A 17,669-nucleotide genomic window follows, 5' to 3' on the forward strand; every position below is an offset into this window, starting at 1 on the left:
CCAGTCTGTTCAGTCCCATTCTACCCAACAGGACTGTAGGCAAGACAGCTGTTAACCACTACCTCAGGTCATCCCCCATCCATACTCATGATCTTTTCTACCCCAAAATGACCCCATTCACAAGCTCTCCCTTTTTCCAGATTATTGTGTTCTTTTTTCCAACGTCTCCTTCACCTTTTTCATTTGTTAGTTGTCACTTGATTTGTTCTTTTTCTGTCTCATCCCCCCCGCCCTCTCCTCTTTCTCTGCTTGCTGTGTTTCATTCAGCTTGTGTGCAGTTTTTTCACCCCATGTATCCTTCTCCCTCTCCCCTTGATCTCACTCTCACTTCTACACTGCTGTTGGTGTTCACCCTTTCCATTTTGTTCCCTTCCATTGTGCTCTAGCTTTTCCATGAGATTGGATCATGTATACCAAAAAGAAAGAAAAAAAAAAGCCTGACCACCCTTGACTAATTGGAGTAACACCAAGTCAAGACCAAATAAACCAAAGGGCAAACCATTCCGTCAATAAGGTAATTTGGCCTTGTTGGGTGTCAGTGTGAGACAGACCTTGAACGCAGGTGATCTGCAGACAAAGACGTAGGCAGTGTCAGTCCAGCGATCGATACAACAACATGGTAATTCACGGTACATTATAACAATAAAAGTTTAATTTCATATATTTGTCATTCATTCTGTTTTGACTTCATCCAGTCAATCTTAGTTTTCCATAATTATGCATCACGCCATGTTATCACATGCAAGGAGCCATCAGTAAGTTTGGAGAGATCTCCCTTCGGCAAGTTACCTGGCCTTACAAATCCATTTTTGTTGATCCATCTTTTTCTCATTTGCTTGGACACTTTCTGGATACATTGCTGTATTGACTTGTTGAAATGTTATTCCGATCTGCGTTGTGCAGATAGGCCCTCTGATGAAGTAAAACACTGGGATGTCGTTCGTGACCAATGGGGTTGCAGGGTAACTGTATCCTTTTGCTCGTCATTCAGCTACTTATTGTCTGGGTTTTATCCTGATGGAATCATGTATACCTAAACCTTGATGTTCTTGTGAAGGGGGCTCCTTGACTGAGAATTCTGTCTTAACGTGAGATGTTCCATCTGCATTGAAGTTGTGGATGTTGAAGATCCCAGGGTATCTCTTGATAACAGCAGGCACATTGTGTGCCTGTACCATGTTCTGAGTTCAGTTCTCGACCCAATTTTTAAACCGTTGTTCCGGTGCTCTTGAATGTGGTTGTCTTCCTCGAGCTGCATCGACACATCCTCTTATGATTGACCATTAGCAGCTGGTAGCCAGAAAGTTCCACCTGCAGAGCACCACATTGGAGCAGATGCTTTGTAAAGTAAATCCCATGGGCTTGGCTTGGAGTCCCCTCAAGAACCCATCATGTGACTTCCCAGTCAGATCAATTTCCAATCTTTTGCTTCATGAGAAAAAGCTGTGAAGGTAGGTTTTTCTGCCGTGTGTATAGATGCTCATTAAGCAAGCTACCCAAGGTCTTACCGATGTCACCAATTTACTCCTCTGTGCACCTTGCGCATGCAATGGAATACACCACACTGGCTGTCTCAAAAGGTCCCTCCATAGTAATATGACCTGCCAGGAAAATAAGGCCACAAGTAGCATGCAGGAGTTCCTAAGGGCAGTGACCGTGGCTCAATTACTTTAAGTCGAGTCATTAAGAACTTATGCTCCACCTTGTGTGGCTTGTTTGTGATAATATGGTGTTCAGCACCACGTGTAACACATGATTATAAGCAGTACCCTCCATGTGCATGCAGGGCTTTTGGGGATGGTGGCGCACATGATGTACACAACCGTCTTCCAAGTGACCGTGAGTCTTGGCCCAGATGACTGGCGTCCTCAGTCCTGGGGCTACAGTTGGTCATTCAGGTATGGAGCTCTCTTGCACGGGTTCTCTGAATGTCAAAGCTGCTGCTGCATTTACTTGGCATGTAAGGGTTACTTTATTCAGGTAAAGAGGTGCAGGTTCAAATACTTCCCTAACACCTGTTGTGAAGGATGCACATTTTAATGGCCCTTATTTTCGAGTTATCTAGTTCCTTCAAGTCTTGCCCGACTTCTTGTGACATTCATGATCGGATTTCTCCAAATATCCCAATCCTACGCTACTTCCCAAAACTCTGACAGAGAGAGCTTGGTTGCAGCCCTTACCACATCCATCAAGTACTGGGACATACAAAGTGTGCCTCTTTCTCTTCTTCCCTCAAAGATACCCAACATGTATGATTTCCCTAGACTTTCATTTTTTTGCACGCATGATGTGTCCAAAGTATGATAGTCTCGGCTGACCGACAGACCGACTGACCAATGTACAAAATCGACTGACCACAAACAGACGGACAGACTAACACACAAGACCAACCAATATATTTGAATTTTTTTTTCAATTTTCGCAAGTAACAAACGGGCAAATGCACAACGTCCGTCCACCTTCGGTGACAGAGGTAAATAAACAAAGCACTCACCAGCCTCCTCCTCTTGGTTTGTATTGTCACATTTTTGTCTTTCATTGCCCTTATATAACTGAGTTATCCATTCAATCACATTGTTCATTGTTATCCTTTTTGAGATTCCATTTAGTTATTCCACACACCGTGGCAGTGTTGGCTTTGCCGGGCATGTGAGTATCATGATCATCCCGTCTGGGTGTTTGTCTGTTTGTAGGAAGAATAATTAGACATGAAGGGCAGCTAAAATCGCCAAATTTGGCACAGAGCTCCATATTGTGAATGTGTTGGATGAGTTCAACCTTGTTCTCACAAGGAATATAGGATGAAAATTAGTATAGGACTACATTCACTCAGCTGCAGCCACCTGGCAGTGCAGGTGAAAGCCCTCTGGGGCAGTGTATTCCATGAAGGGAAAACAATGGCATGAATCGGAACCTCCATTGAGTGCATTCCAGTTGCTTCATGTTTTCTGTTCAAAGACCATGTACATTACTAAATCGATACACTAGAACGGCACTCGGTAGAATGCATACCTCCACCAGGCTGAACTGAACCTAAACCACAAAATAATTAAATAATCGGCTTGTTCTTGTCACCTAACCAACCAATCCACCAAGTTTTGTCATCATCCGCACACAAATTTTTGAAATATCGTGCTGCAGGGTCTGCCAAAAGTCGTGACTGTATTTCAAACAGTAATGTAGGAAATAAGATGTATGTTGCACTGAATGTATAAGATGTAAATGAAAGAACATGCTTTGGAGATTGTTCACAATTCATTTCAGGAAAATCATATCCAGTAAGCGACCGACATGGGCAGCCACACAAAACTACCTGCTGCACAACACCATCACTGATGCCAGTGATGCCAACTGAATGCTAAGGATTTCTCGACAGATATTGTCCTTTCGTTCCTGTAAGGTCCTGGGTTTTGTACGGTTTTCATAATCACATCCTTTTGCATCAACCGACGCAGTGGAGTCGAAGAAATCTGCAGTTCATGGGATCGCCATTTGCACGATTTCTTCTGGGAGCGCACGACATCTTCCTGGACGGCCCAATTTTTGCCGTCATTCTCACTGACCTGGGATGACCTGACCTTTTTGCATCTGCCTCTGAACCGGTCTGTCGGAATGCTGTCACCCATCTCCTTGTGGCATTGTCTGTTGGTGCTATACTCACACCAAGTGCTCTTCGGAATATACTCCAGAGACAGACTTAATAAGGCACCACCAGGTTTTAGAGGAGGGGGACAAGTTTGAAAGTTAATTCTTAAATTTGGACAGATGATGTTTTCTGGATATCCTGGGAGTGGACATTTGTTTGTTGGGGACTTTTTGGAATGTACTGAGATTGCCTTCAGTCAGATTTGCCTTCCAGGAAGAGAAGTCAAGTTGGTTCAGAGCAACTGCCTCACCACAGGATTCAGTGTGCCGTGGGTGAGAAGAAGGGTCGGATAATTGAAGATGAGATACGATGAATCTGTGCATGAGAGAGAGACAGAGAGACAGAGAGAGACAGAGAGAGAGAGAGAGAGAGAGAGAGAGAGAGAGAGAGAGAGAGAGAGAGAGAGAGAGAGAGAGAGAGAGAGAGAGAGAGAGAGAGAGAGTACAGAGAGAGAGTACAGAGAGAGAGTACAGAGAGAGAGTACAGAGAGAGAGTACAGAGAGAGAGTACAGAGAGAGAGTACAGAGAGAGAGTACAGAGAGAGAGTACAGAGAGAGAGTACAGAGAGAGAGAGAAACAGAGAGAGAGAGAAACAGAGAGAGAGAGAAACAGAGAGAGAGACAGAGACAGAGACAAGGTTTCTGTGGAAGAATTCCCAGGCAGAGTTAACATCATCAGTAGAAGATAAGATATGGGAGACCAGTTGTGAAGACCAATGGCTTCTTGCAATCCCTGCCAATCTGTTTGAGTGAAATGCCAGACTCATCCATGTTGAGGCAGCTCTCTGAGAATAGCCAGAGAGGTGTTGACCTTCACAAGCATATGATCAGACGAACCAATTGGAGTAGAGGAAGAGAAGGAGACATTTGCAGGGATGTTAGTCATCACTAAGTACAGAAGGGAAGATTTGCCATTGGGAGGATTCTGGGTTGGAAAGTCCACAGATTGATTCGGTCCCATGGAGTCACAGAAGTCCTCTGCTGAAGTGCCATGGCTCGTGAGATATATATATATATATATATATATATATATATATATATATATATATATATATATATATATATATATATATATATATATATATATATATATATATATATATATACCAACACCCAGCCAAGTACCATGGTAACAATTGAAATTGCCACATATGAGGAAGAGAGAGTTGGGTTGAGTGGTTAAAAGTTTGTCCATGTTGTCTGAGAGAGATGTAGATGGAGGAGTCACTGTTCGGAGGATGGCACAACACACAGATGTACAAGAGGTGGCAGCAGAGGGGAAGTCGTGGCCAGAGGTACTCCTGGGGTTGTGAGGTGTAAGTTCAATACAAGGGCAGTGAGAAATAGAGTTATTGATGTAAAGAGCAACTCAGCCACCAGAGCACACCAGAGTTCAGACCTATCAAATTGGAGGCGACAATAACCAGGGAGAGACACAAAGGAATCAGGGTCAAAATGTTCTGGAGTCTTAGGATTCTGTTAAACAGATGATGTCTGGTTTATCGGCAGCAGCCTAGATCGAGAAATCTATCAGGTTAGAGTGGAGACCTCAGTTGTTTGAGGTCCATATAATTAGAGATCGGGTGGGAGGAGGCATTGGATGGTGGTGAGGGGGGTGAGTAGGCTTTGGATTGGGGGGGGGTGGTGGTGAGGAGGTGTTGGATGCAGGATGGGTGGCTTTGCAGGGGCAAGGTGAGGCTTTGGGGAGGGGGTGAGGGGAAGGTTTGAATATGTGGGGTGTGGGGGAATGTTTGAGTGTGTGGGGTGCAGGGAAAGGCTTGTGTGTGTGAGTTATGCGGAGGAAAGATTGTGTTTGTGGGGTGTGGGGGGAGGTTTGAGTCTGTGTGGTGAGGAGGGATGCAGAAAGGTGGGACATCAAGGTTTGAGGGATGGGGTTGGGTGGGGATTGATGCTTTTCCTGATTCCAAATTCCCAACTTTGGCAGACGGAGATAAAGATCATGGGATGAGAGATTTGAACGGTTGTTAAATGCACGGAGAAACACTGCGCTGTATGAGTGGGGGGTGAGGGGGTGGGGTGGGGAATGGGGTGAGGGAGGTTTTTGGACGAGGTGCGGAGCAGACAAAAACCTCAGAAAAATAATTACGTTGAAGAAGAAGAAAAAGAAACATACACATGATGGGGAAGAACAACACGTGTGACATTTATGAAAGAGACGCAAGAGTTGTGTAAATTGTGCACTTTTGAAAATCAATTGATAAGGACTTGTATCTCAAAGTGGGGAATGTTTTTCATCCATCCGTTGGAGGACTTGAAAATGATAAATGTCATCAACAACAACATCAGCAGCAGCAGCAGCAGCAGCAGCAGCAGCAGCAGCAGCAGCAGCAGATCTCGAGCTAATGCCGTCCATATTTGATCAGTGCATTGTTCCTGAATACACAATAAAAATTGTTCTCATTTACTGAATAACCTGATACAACAATTGCTGTCCTTTTATCAAGTCGTTCAAATTACAGCCATTAATTACAGCCATGCATCCAGAGAGTTGAGTAGAACCCTACATCCAGTGTGACCTTGGCAGTACCATCATCAGGCCACCCTGTTGTTGTGGCCGAAACGTCAATTCACGGCACACACCGTGATTACAAAATGATTTCTCATATTTCAGTTTCCCTTATCCCCCCCCTGGGATGGCAACATTTGTAGACGAAGGCCTGCAGAATTTGCAACACGTGTTGCGTGATGATGTGTGAGCATTGCAGGAAGGATTCCCATTTAATGGCTTTCTCATTACTCCGAGCTGTTCCGAATGTCACGGCAATATTGCAAGGATACCAGTTTAATGACTTCTAACTAAAAGTGAGGCTTGTCCGACACGGTTTCCAGTGTACGATGCTGCAGCCTAAAGCGAATTCTAAACTTTGAGTTAAAACCTTTGCTCAACGAAATGTCTCTTTCCTTAATGGCATCCTTGTCTGCCAAATAAATTGGTTGCGGGGTACAGAAGGTGATTGTTGGGGGAACTGTGATGCTATGTGTTTCGGATTCTTCTTCGTTTGCTTTCGCCACCATATACATATTCAGCAGCCGACTCTGTTGTTACCTCTGCCACCGAAGGTGAAGGAGGTTATGGGTTCATCCCTTTCCCTCTGTTTTCCCGTCTTTGTGCAGGATTTCTCAAAAAGTTGGGGACGGATTCGGATGAAACTTGGTGGACAGGTTCAGTGTGTGGCCACGACGAATTGTTTCCATTTTGGTGAAGATCCGAACCCGGATCTCAATATGAGTTATTTAATCTTTAAAGTGATTCTTCACCATTGAGAGATGGGGCCAAAAACGATATATAGCATGATGTTTCAAAAATGTATTGGGCCAGATATGTTTTCATGGACCAGGCATTACGTGGCGGAAGTATGTGCCCTACCGAGTGCCCTTCTAGTTCATTATTGAAATCATTTCATTACATTTTGGAGGCGAAACAGCTGGGTACATTACAGGATAATGATATGGCCAAAACCTATCGTTCTGACTCGTTGTACCCAGGTATAGTCTGAATCAGGCCATGTTACATCCTGAGTATTCTAGATTATTCAAACCCTAATAGCACTAATGATCATAATAAGCCTTACCCCAAAACAACCTAACCCTAATAAGACCAACGCTAATAACTTTAATAACCCTAATCATAATTACAGAGGCCGGCAGGATGGCCGAGGCCCAAGAGGCATGCACACTCTCCTCTAAGCTTTCTCGCTTGGGTTTGAATCCCAACCCAGTGATAAACTGTCATATCGGTGTATTGCAGGCAGGGTGATTCATCATTGTGTGTGTGTCATCCCTCGGATGGACGTTAAACTGGCCGTCCAGTCTACCGGCTTTAGACGGTGGATGTTAAAGATCCCATGGTGTCCTTCGCTAAGAGTAGGCGAGCTCTCGTCGGCACCATGAACAAATTCCAAAATTTCTACCCTGATTTCCTGAGCTAGAATGGCGATCAAACCAGGATTCTATCCTAGTAACTGCTTCAGCAACACCAATGCTCTGTCCAAGATTAGGCATGGCACATGATGATCATAAACCCTCATAAACCCAAAAACTAACTCAAATTGCCCTAAACCTAAACCTAAACCTAAACCAGGGAGAGGTTCATTTAGAGGAGCCGGTGTCAGACTTCGACAATTACAGGATTTAATTACCTCCCTTTTTATGTGTTGGTTTGTCTATGAGCAGGATATCTCAAAATGTTGCAGACAGATTCGGACGAAACTTAGTGGACAAGTTGGGTGTGTAACACAGACGAATCATTTCAGTTTTGGTGAAGATCCACATCTGGATATTAGAAATTTTTTCTAATGATTCTTCACCATTGAGAGATAGGGCTAAAAACGATTATATAGCACAATATCTCAAAACATTATGGACAGATTTGACAAAATTTGGTGGTGGACAAGTTGGATTCCAGTCGATCTGGACCATACTTCGTGTTGAGCATTGGTGCTGCCAAAGCAATCTCCTGGGCTATTGGGCACAATCCTGGACAGGTCACCACCCCAACACACAATATTCAAATGGCTCAATCATCCCAGCAAGCTGGTTGGTATTCATTTTGCCAACCTCAGCAGGACGACAGGTTGAGTCAACCCCCACCTGGTATTAATTCAGCAACCAAGCAGGATTTTAACTCAGGACCTTTCGGATTCCAAGCCCACCACCCAAACCATTAAGCCAACACCAGGCATGATGAGTAGGGTAGGTGACAAGAACAAGCTGATTAGATTTTGGTTAAGGTCTGGATGCAGATTCGGAATATCAGTGGGGTACAAAACGTAAACTGTTCAGTCTGGTGGAGAAATGCACACTTCGAGTCCAGTGGCTTAGCTCCAAATTTGGCGAAGATTGTTACACGTCAGACCAAAGCACCAAAACTTGGTACAGTTGTCAGTTAGACCAAATGAACACATTCTACAGAGAGGTGCCTGACTTACGACTCCCGGATTGTGGTTTTCCATGATGGCCACTGCCTCTGTTATCAAAATTCACCTTTTTCACAATAACCTTGAAACGAAAGAACTTGGGCAGGTACAACCAGTGTCTGTAACCACTATTTCAAGGGAGACGATCGTGACAATTTCAAAAGCCACGAAGAGGGCCTCTCAACAGAGCAAACCTTCAAGGCACAGGTGGAACAAGCTCTGTGCGACAATCACGTCAATGGGTAATTCCTTTATCGAGGAATCACAGGAGATAATGTCCCTTAATGGACATGTCTATGTAGAACAAGCTGTGGTAGACACTTTCCACAACTGGGAAAAGCTTGGAAACGAAAAGTACAAAGAGTATGTCAAGAATGTTCTAGTCAAACGTAATCAGTCCATTCATGAGCCAATCAAAAGGAATAACATTTTTTTTATCTTGAAGCAGCCCACTGCAAGAATAGAAGCAGATTAAAGGCCAAGCAACAAATGGAAGACATAGAGTGACTACAGACTCTTTAGCTAGTTGTTTATCTCCTGTCAGGTGAATGATGGAAACTTGGAAGATGCGTCAGCACCTCCCAATGGTCTCGGTGGGATGAGCCTGTTGAGTGTTCAGCTCTCCAAATTGGAGGTTGCAGAGACTGAGGCTGTTGCAGAATCTTCTTCATAACCATCCGTGATCATGAGACGAGTTCGTCTTCCTCTTCTTCTTTGCACAAATAAGCAAAGCGATTTGTACAAGAATGACAGGCTGAAGGAGGCCAAACACGAGAAAAGAGGAAATGGAGCGTGGAGGAAAGTTTCTTCACAGGACCAAACTGTTAAACACCTTTGGCTTCTTTCTATATGACTCAAATACCAAAGAAGAGTTGTTTGCCCGACTGACAGAAGATGTAGCTACCACTGACTATTCACCAGACAAGGCGGTCCATATTACATCTGGCCAATCAGTTGTGACAAAGAGCAGTTGTGAGCATATGCCAGACTCTGAACACGAGGAGGCAGAAACATGAATGTGCACATGTTGCAGATGCTGCGCAAAAGGGAGCAAAGGTTATTTTGGTCAGCACAGTAGACACAGATCTTGTGGTCATTCTTGTTGGCATATACTTACACCTGACAAGGCTGCACCCCAGTCAGTATTCAGCTATGGGTAGCATTTGGCAAGGGAAAGAACTTTCGCTACTTCCATATCAATTCCATCTGCTCCAAGCTCAGGGAAGAAAGGTCCTGTGCCCTTCTATTTTTTTCATACCTTTACTGGGTCAGATATGACCTCTCAGTTTTTAGGTACGGTAAAGAAATCATGCTGTGAAGCTTGGAAGTCATTTCCACCAGTGGCATTCATGTATCCTCCCATCAACCCGTTTGAGCCAATGAGTGTCAAATCATGATACTTCGAACTCCAGAGAAATTTACATGCACTCTTTATGATATCGTCATGCTCAGATAATGTAAATGACCTTCGAAGGGAACTGTTTCCATGAAAGATTGCAACGATGCAAAACCTGCCATCAACACAATCTGCTTTAATTGAACATATGAATCAAAGTATGTATCAGGCTAGTATTTGGCTGAAGTGCGTGGAAGCTGCGCATAGCATGACTTGCCTGGTCCAGAGAGATTTGGATGGATTAAATAGGACAGTCAGTGGCAACCTCTTTGGATCACGCTATCAGATGCCTCAAAACCTTGCCGGCATCTGATCAAGTGTGGATGCAAGGCCGAACATATATGCACAAGAAGATGTGTTTGTAGAAGAACATGACCCAAGTGCACAGCACTGTGCCAGTGTAGAGGACTTTGCAATGATTGAAATGTTGACAAGCTATGACAGTAAAAGTGCTGATTCAAATTTACAGGAAACATTGCATACCATACTGCAGGGCATTGAATTAGAAAATTTTGACACATGCGTCATCTTTTCCTTGAAATATGAGGTTACTTAAATAGTGCTTCAGTACATTTGAGGGTACCACATGCAAACAACAAAAGCAGTAGGTGCTTGGGAGCCTCGTTGGTATGCATTGCTATCTGCGCTGTCGCTGATGATTCACCAATAAGCGATGAAACCGGTCCGGCAGCTGATGGGGTGTGTAGCATTAGGATTCTCATGTGTGTACTATTTGTGAACGTCTTTATAGCTGTGGAGGAACTCTGGGAAGGGTTTGAAACAGTAAAAGCGCTTACCTTGCGTGGGCCTTCTTGGGTTGCTTTCTGCAGCAGCTTCGACTAGAGGAGTGTGGGAGGTGTTATATATATATATATATATATATATATATATATATATATATATATATATATATATATATATATATATATATATATATATATATATATATATATATATATATATATATTGTTGCGGATTCGCGCCCGCCGGCGTGCTGACGGCCACGTAACTCGAATCGCGGCACGTCGCCCACCGGACGGACAATCCAGTCGTGACCCTCTCGGACTAACGCCGGGAACCAGTCACGGGTGGACCTTTCGGTCTCACCGCGATCGAGCCAATCAGCCCCCGCGTGGGATAGGGTTGCTCGCCAAATTCGACCTACCTAAGTACCCACGCGGAGGGTAGACCGGGCGATCGCACCTCGCCGCAGGTCGACTTCGGACACGGGCCACTTAAGCGACCCGTTCCGTACTATCAGAATAACCGAGCGGTGTTATCGTCGACCTCGACGGTTCGATTAATTATCGGGCGTATTCAGCCCACTACCAACCCTTTACGTGAAGCAAGATGAGGGTTCAATGGGAGAAATGACGAAGCGAAGCGGGAAACAGTTCAACAATAAAGCACATTTATTCGCGACGAACGGAAAGCACACATATTCAATTCCACCAAAAGCACACAGAAAAAACACAATTCCATTTACACAAAAAGCAAATATAAAAGCGAAAACAATGCAGAGCTAATACCGACTACCGAGCACACGGCAACACTTATACAATTCTACCTCACAGACGGCGCCGACAACACATACCCAAAACCAAGGAAAAGAATATCCTCAAGGATGAGGCGGGCCTGAGGCCGAGACCGGGTCGCGCCTACCCGTCTGGTGATGAGACGCGGAGCGGCGATGGCGCCTCAACTCCGCGGACCTCGCGGACAGTGTCTGGCAGGGGGTGGGAAAGGGGCCCCCTTGGTCGCACTATCTCAGCGCGGGGGGAAACAGGAGGGGGTTGCTGATGCTCGGGGTATAGAGGATCTTTATTATCCCTGGTGTGCGTCTCCACCTCGGCCAGGTCGCGCTGCCGGCCTCCCTCGGGCGTGCGGCTCCCGGCACCGACGCGAGCACCCCCTCGTCTGCCTTCGCCGCTGCCGCCTCTCCGCCTCTGGACTCTCCGACTCTGGACTCTTCTTTGGACTCTCCTCGTTGGACTCTCTTCGTCCACTCTCCTCGTTCGACTCTCTGGACTGACGAACACGGTCCTTTTATCCCCCCGTAGCTTCGCCTTTGACCCCCTCCCTTTGACCTTTCACCTCGCTCCCCATTGGCCCGAGAAAAAGTGGGCGTGAAGGCTTTTTGATCCACAAATTTGCATATATCGATCGTCCTGGAGGCGGGGCCAATTCGCCCCTCGCTCACCGATTGGACGGCAAAAAGTGGGCGTGTGTCGTTTTTGATCCGTTTTTGAAGCACAAAATCCGTGATTTTGTACACGCTGTTCGACGCGCGCCCTGCACGTGTCCAACACCGGTACCCACAGCGGGGCAAGAACGGTGGCGATGCTACGGTTGCGAGGTGTGACGTGAAGGTCGTGGCGGTTGTGGTGAAGCGGCGTTGTGGTTGGTGGTTGATGTTGTGGTTGTGGTGGTAATCATGGCGGTTGGTCCAAAATAAAGATAGTAAAAGAAAAACGGCTATCCTGAAGAGTCGCAGCTCGCATAAATGACATGTATTCCCACTAGACAACGGGTTTGGACCTAACTACACATGTACTTACCGAGATACCTCACCTAAGGGACCTGAATGGTGGTTTGCGAATTTGGTAACCACAACAATATATACATATATATATATATGTATATATATATATATATATATATATATATATATATATATATATATATATATATATGTATCTGCATTAGTATACAATGCCTGTAGAAAGTCATCAACCCCGATCATAATTTTCACCTTTTGTTGCCTTATGGCCTGGAATTAAATTGTAAAAAATCAGACCTTTTCCACCTTTATTTACACATCATAATCCACAACTTCAAGTGAAAAACAAATTCGACAAATTTCAGAAAATGAATTAAAAATACACAGCAAGAATATCTTGGTTGGATAAATGTCCCCCGTCCCCCCTCCCCCCAATATAATAGCAATTGTAAATGAGCTCAGGTATAACCAATCAACTTCAAAATCACACACCAAGTTAATTGGCCTCCACCTGTGTTAAATTGCAGTTATTCTGATTATTTCAGAATAATATCAGCTGTTCCTGCAGGTGTCCTCTGTTTGGAAGTGCAATTAACAGCAAAGACTCAACCATGAAAACCAAAGAGCCTTCAAAAGACCTGCAGGATAAAGTTGTGGAAATGCACAGATGACAGAAATGGTATAAAAATATTTCAAAGGCCTTGAATATTTTTGGAGCACAGTCAAGACGATCATTAAGAAGTGGAAGGCGTATGGTACCACCAAGACCCTGCCTAGATGAGGGTGGTTCTCCAAACTAGATTGATCAAGCAAGGAGGAGACTGGTCACTGTGTGCATGTGACAAAAATATCCCAAGCACGACACAAGTTTAGCCTGTATGGAAGGGTGGCAAGAAGGAGGCCATTACTCATAATAGCCCACCATGATTCCCATTTGAGGTGTGCAAAAAAAACTCTCCGGAGATTCTGAAGCCATGTGGTAAAAAGTTTTGTGATATGATGAAACCAAGATGGAACTTTTTGGCCTAATTGCAAAATGTTATGCTTGGCGCAAATACAACGCAGCACATCACCCAAAGAACACCATCCCTACTGTGAAGCATGGTGCTGGCAGCATCATGTTATGGGGATGTTTCTCATCAGCAGGGACTGGGACACGAGTCAGGATAGAAGGGAAAATGGATGGAGCAAAATACAGAAAAATCCCAAAGGAAAACTCACTGCCCTCTGCAAGAAAGCTGAAATTGAGACAGAAGTTCACCTTTCAGCATGACAATGATCTGAAGCACAAAGCACATAGATGTATATGTATGTATATATATATATATATATATATATATATATATATATATATATATATATATATATATATATATATATATATATATATATACATATGTATATATATCTTCTTCTTCTTCTCTCGGCTGCTCCCGTTAGGGGTCGCCACAGCGGATCATCCGTATGATCCGCATAGTGATTTGGCACATGTTTTACGCCGGATGCCCTTCCTGACGCAACCTTGGTCGCCTCTTACGACACAGGGATATGGTACACCTATTTTAACCGGGGTATTTAACCGGTATATACCGGGGTATATATATATATATATATATATATATATATATATATATATATATATATATATATATATATATATATATATATATGGACAGTAGCGGGGTGTGTTTACACATTTTGTGAGCATCTGAGTCGTTTTTACCCATTGTCTCGGGTTGCTCACCTCCATTTGATTTTTCATTTATTTATATTTTCATTTATGGAGGCTTTCTGATTGTTCTTTGATTTTTCCTGGTATATCAGCTTTGATTTTCATCGGCACACAAAATTACTATGCTTTCCCATATTCTCGGGTTGCTCACCTGCATTTTTAAAAATATTTTTTAAATTATTTTTTTAATTAATTTTTTTCCCATTTATTTATGTTTTCATTTATGGATGTTGTCCAACGATTCTGTGATTTTTTTTTTCTGGTGTAATGGCTTTGATGTCCATCATCACGCAAAATTTCAGCTTTCTACGTCACCCAGAAGGCACCGATCTTTAATATCGGTCATTCAGTCAGTCAGTGAATCGGTGGTTAGAAAGAGCTTTATATATTAGATATACTGTATTTATATTCAAGTTTAAAATGATAACTTGCACACTTGTTCTTCTGCATTGTCTTCTTTGGGAATTTAAGGAGAGCGTTTTTTGGCATCTTTGTCAGAAATCTAGGCTAATGGAGCTAAACGACAAACAGTAACAGGTTTATTGACTGAATTAATTTGTCCTTTTATCTCCAGCATATGTTGAAGGGAGGAAAGTAAGAAAAGAATAAATTGGGAAATTAAAATGGTTTTCCGATTTCTCACACCTCTCCTTACTCCAAATGGTTCTGAATCTCATTCACTGCCAATTCCCTTCCTCCATCCTATTGCCGTCACAACTCATTCTATTATGGCTGCACTGATCCCGGCACATTAACTCTGCTGTGCCGCTGTGATGTGCACTCAACTCTCTAAGTCACTCTATATCTCATGTGCTCTCCATGTATTTATTTTCCTCCACCCTGCAGTCTAGCTTGGCTCGCTTTTGCCTGTACCATGGCTGCCTCCGTCACTGTTCTCAACTCCTACACGAAGACACTTTTGGAAGTAGCTCAACGAAGGCATTCGATCCATCTCCCCCTGTCGTTGAGGCCCAGCAGCTTGTTACATTTCTGGCCATCCCTTGACAAGAACTGTCTGCAGCCGCTCGATGGGAAGAGCAGTATCAATTCCTACACTCGCTGGTTCACTTGTGAGTTGTCAATTCCTACACTCACTGGTTCACTCACATTGCCTATTCTTCCACCAATAACTCTCTCTCTCTCTCTCTCTCTCTCTCTCTCTCTCTCTCTCTCTCTCTCTCTCTCTCTCTCTCTCTCTCTCTCTCTCTCTCTCTCTCTCTCTCTCTCTCTCTCTCTCTCTCTCTCTCTCTCTCTCTCTCTCTCTCTCTCTCTCTCTCTCTCTCTCTCTCTCTCTCTCTCTCTCTCTCTCTCTCTCTCTCTCTCTCTCTCTCTCTCTCTCTCTCTCTCTCTCTCTCTCTCTCTCTCTCTCTCTCTCTCTCTCTCTCTCTCTCTCTCTCTCTCTCTCTCTCTCTCTCTCTCTCTCTCTCTCTCTCTCTCTCTCTCTCTCTCTCTCTCTCTCTCTCTCTCTCTCTCTCTCTCTCTCTCTCTCTCTCTCTCTCTCTCTCTCTCTCTCTCTCTCTCTCTCTCTCTCTCTCTCTCTCTCTCTCTCTCTCTCTCTCTCTCTCTCTCTCTCTCTCTCTCTCTCTCTCTCTCTCTCTCTCTCTCTCTCTCTCTCTCTCTCTCTCTCTCTCTCTCTCTCTCTCTCTCTCTCTCTCTCTCTCTCTCTCTCTCTCTCTCTCTCTCTCTCTCTCTCTCTCTCTCTCTCTCTCTCTCTCTCTCTCTCTCTCTCTCTCTCTCTCTCTCTCTCTCTCTCTCTCTCTCTCTCTCTCTCTCTCTCTCTCTCTCTCTCTCTCTCTCTCTCTCTCTCTCTCTCTCTCTCTCTCTCTCTCTCTCTCTCTCTCTCTCTCTCTCTCTCTCTCTCTCTCTCTCTCTCTCTCTCTCTCTCTCTCTCTCTCTCTCTCTCTCTCTCTCTCTCTCTCTCTCTCTCTCTCTCTCTCTCTCTCTCTCTCTCTCTCTCTCTCTCTCTCTCTCTCTCTCTCTCTCTCTCTCTCTCTCTCTCTCTCTCTCTCTCTCTCTCTCTCTCTCTCTCTCTCTCTCTCTCTCTCTCTCTCTCTCTCTCTCTCTCTCTCTCTCTCTCTCTCTCTCTCTCTCTCTCTCTCTCTCTCTCTCTCTCTCTCTCTCTCTCTCTCTCTCTCTCTCTCTCTCTCTCTCTCTCTCTCTCTCTCTCTCTCTCTCTCTCTCTCTCTCTCTCTCTCTCTCTCTCTCTCTCTCTCTCTCTCTCTCTCTCTCTCTCTCTCTCTCTCTCTCTCTCTCTCTCTCTCTCTCTCTCTCTCTCTCTCCACATATGTCCATCTATTTGTCTCTGCCTGATTGCATGAGAGGCACAACTATGGAGAGGCTCAACACAACAGGCACAACTCTGGTTGCAGACTGGCTGTTTGAAGAGGTCTGAGGATTGAACAGTCAAAATCTTGGTGCGGGATAGTCACGAGATTATGATGCAGATGTTTCTTGAATCAGGCACTCAATAAGCTGAAGGAATTCTTCAGACTCCCTCTCCCTCTTCGTCTCTCCATCCATAGAGTTGTAATTGGAAGTAATATGCAAAAGCAACTATTCCTTTTGCTGACTTATTTCTTCCCTTTTTTTTTCCTATCACTACTTGTGTTATAACTTCCCCTTTCTTCGAGTTTCTTTCTTTATTTGGCAATAATGGCATTTATGTTTTACACCCATGGTGTTAGGGCGCTCTGATAGTTGATTCATTTCCATTCTCTTTCATGCAGAACTGGTTTGTTTTTAAAAATACAGAGTTCATAGAATACTTTACCCTACAAAAAAATTGAGAAAAGGACATAGGAAGGGTCTTTTAAACTTTTGCTTTGCTTTTCTGAGCACAATCTATATTTCCTACGAGCCTTGATTTTGTCTGAATCTCAATATTCCCCAATGCTGAAAGCACGAGCGGCAAATTTAATAGATCAAGATGGTATAAAAGGGTGTAATATTTTGTCCAAGTACTGCAAAACTGGAGGGTTTGGAAGTGCCAAAAAGGTGATTTGTGTTCTCCGGTGTAAAAGTACATAATTCAGTTGAAATAAAATAAAGGTTTTAAAGGCTGTGGAAAAAAAAAATTGTCGGAAGTTTTTCACCACCTTATTTAACACATTGCATGAGATCTTCATGCCTGTTGTTTGTGTCCTTTATAATTTCCATAAAACATTAAGTTTCCTGTTTGGAATGATTTTCAATTTTGTTTCACTGCCAGACAGGCAGACAGACTAAAAAAGTTACCTTACTCCTCTGTGCGCATGCGTACTTGGGATGAGATTCCATACGATTTGCAAAATTGAGCTCCAAAGTACTGCTAAATTGCAGGTTTGTGTTCCGATTCATACTTCAATTCGTGTTCTTCAGTCTTGAAAATATAACATGCAATTGAAATTTAGTAGTTTCTCGATGATAGACTGATGTCTGTAGACAGACAGACAGACAGACAGAGTGAACCATTTGCCTAAC

At 43.9% G+C, this 17,669-nt stretch overlaps 1 protein-coding gene across 1 annotated transcript in view; it reads left to right on the forward strand.

Moving 5' to 3' along the window:
• Positions 1-17,669, forward strand: part of LOC147011784 (germ cell-specific gene 1-like protein) — a 113,837-nt gene that overhangs the window by 92,428 nt on the left and 3,740 nt on the right. The window contains exons 4-5 of the mRNA XM_085856152.1: positions 1,787-1,898; positions 15,057-15,280. Of these exons, the coding sequence (XP_085712278.1) occupies positions 1,787-1,898; positions 15,057-15,280 (336 nt within the window). The remainder of the gene's footprint in view (positions 1-1,786; positions 1,899-15,056; positions 15,281-17,669) is intronic.

This window comes from Eptatretus burgeri, chromosome 15, assembly GCF_056783735.1.
Source record: "Eptatretus burgeri isolate ZD-2024b chromosome 15, Ebu_testis_v1, whole genome shotgun sequence".
NCBI classification, from domain to species: Eukaryota; Metazoa; Chordata; class Myxini; order Myxiniformes; family Myxinidae; genus Eptatretus; species Eptatretus burgeri.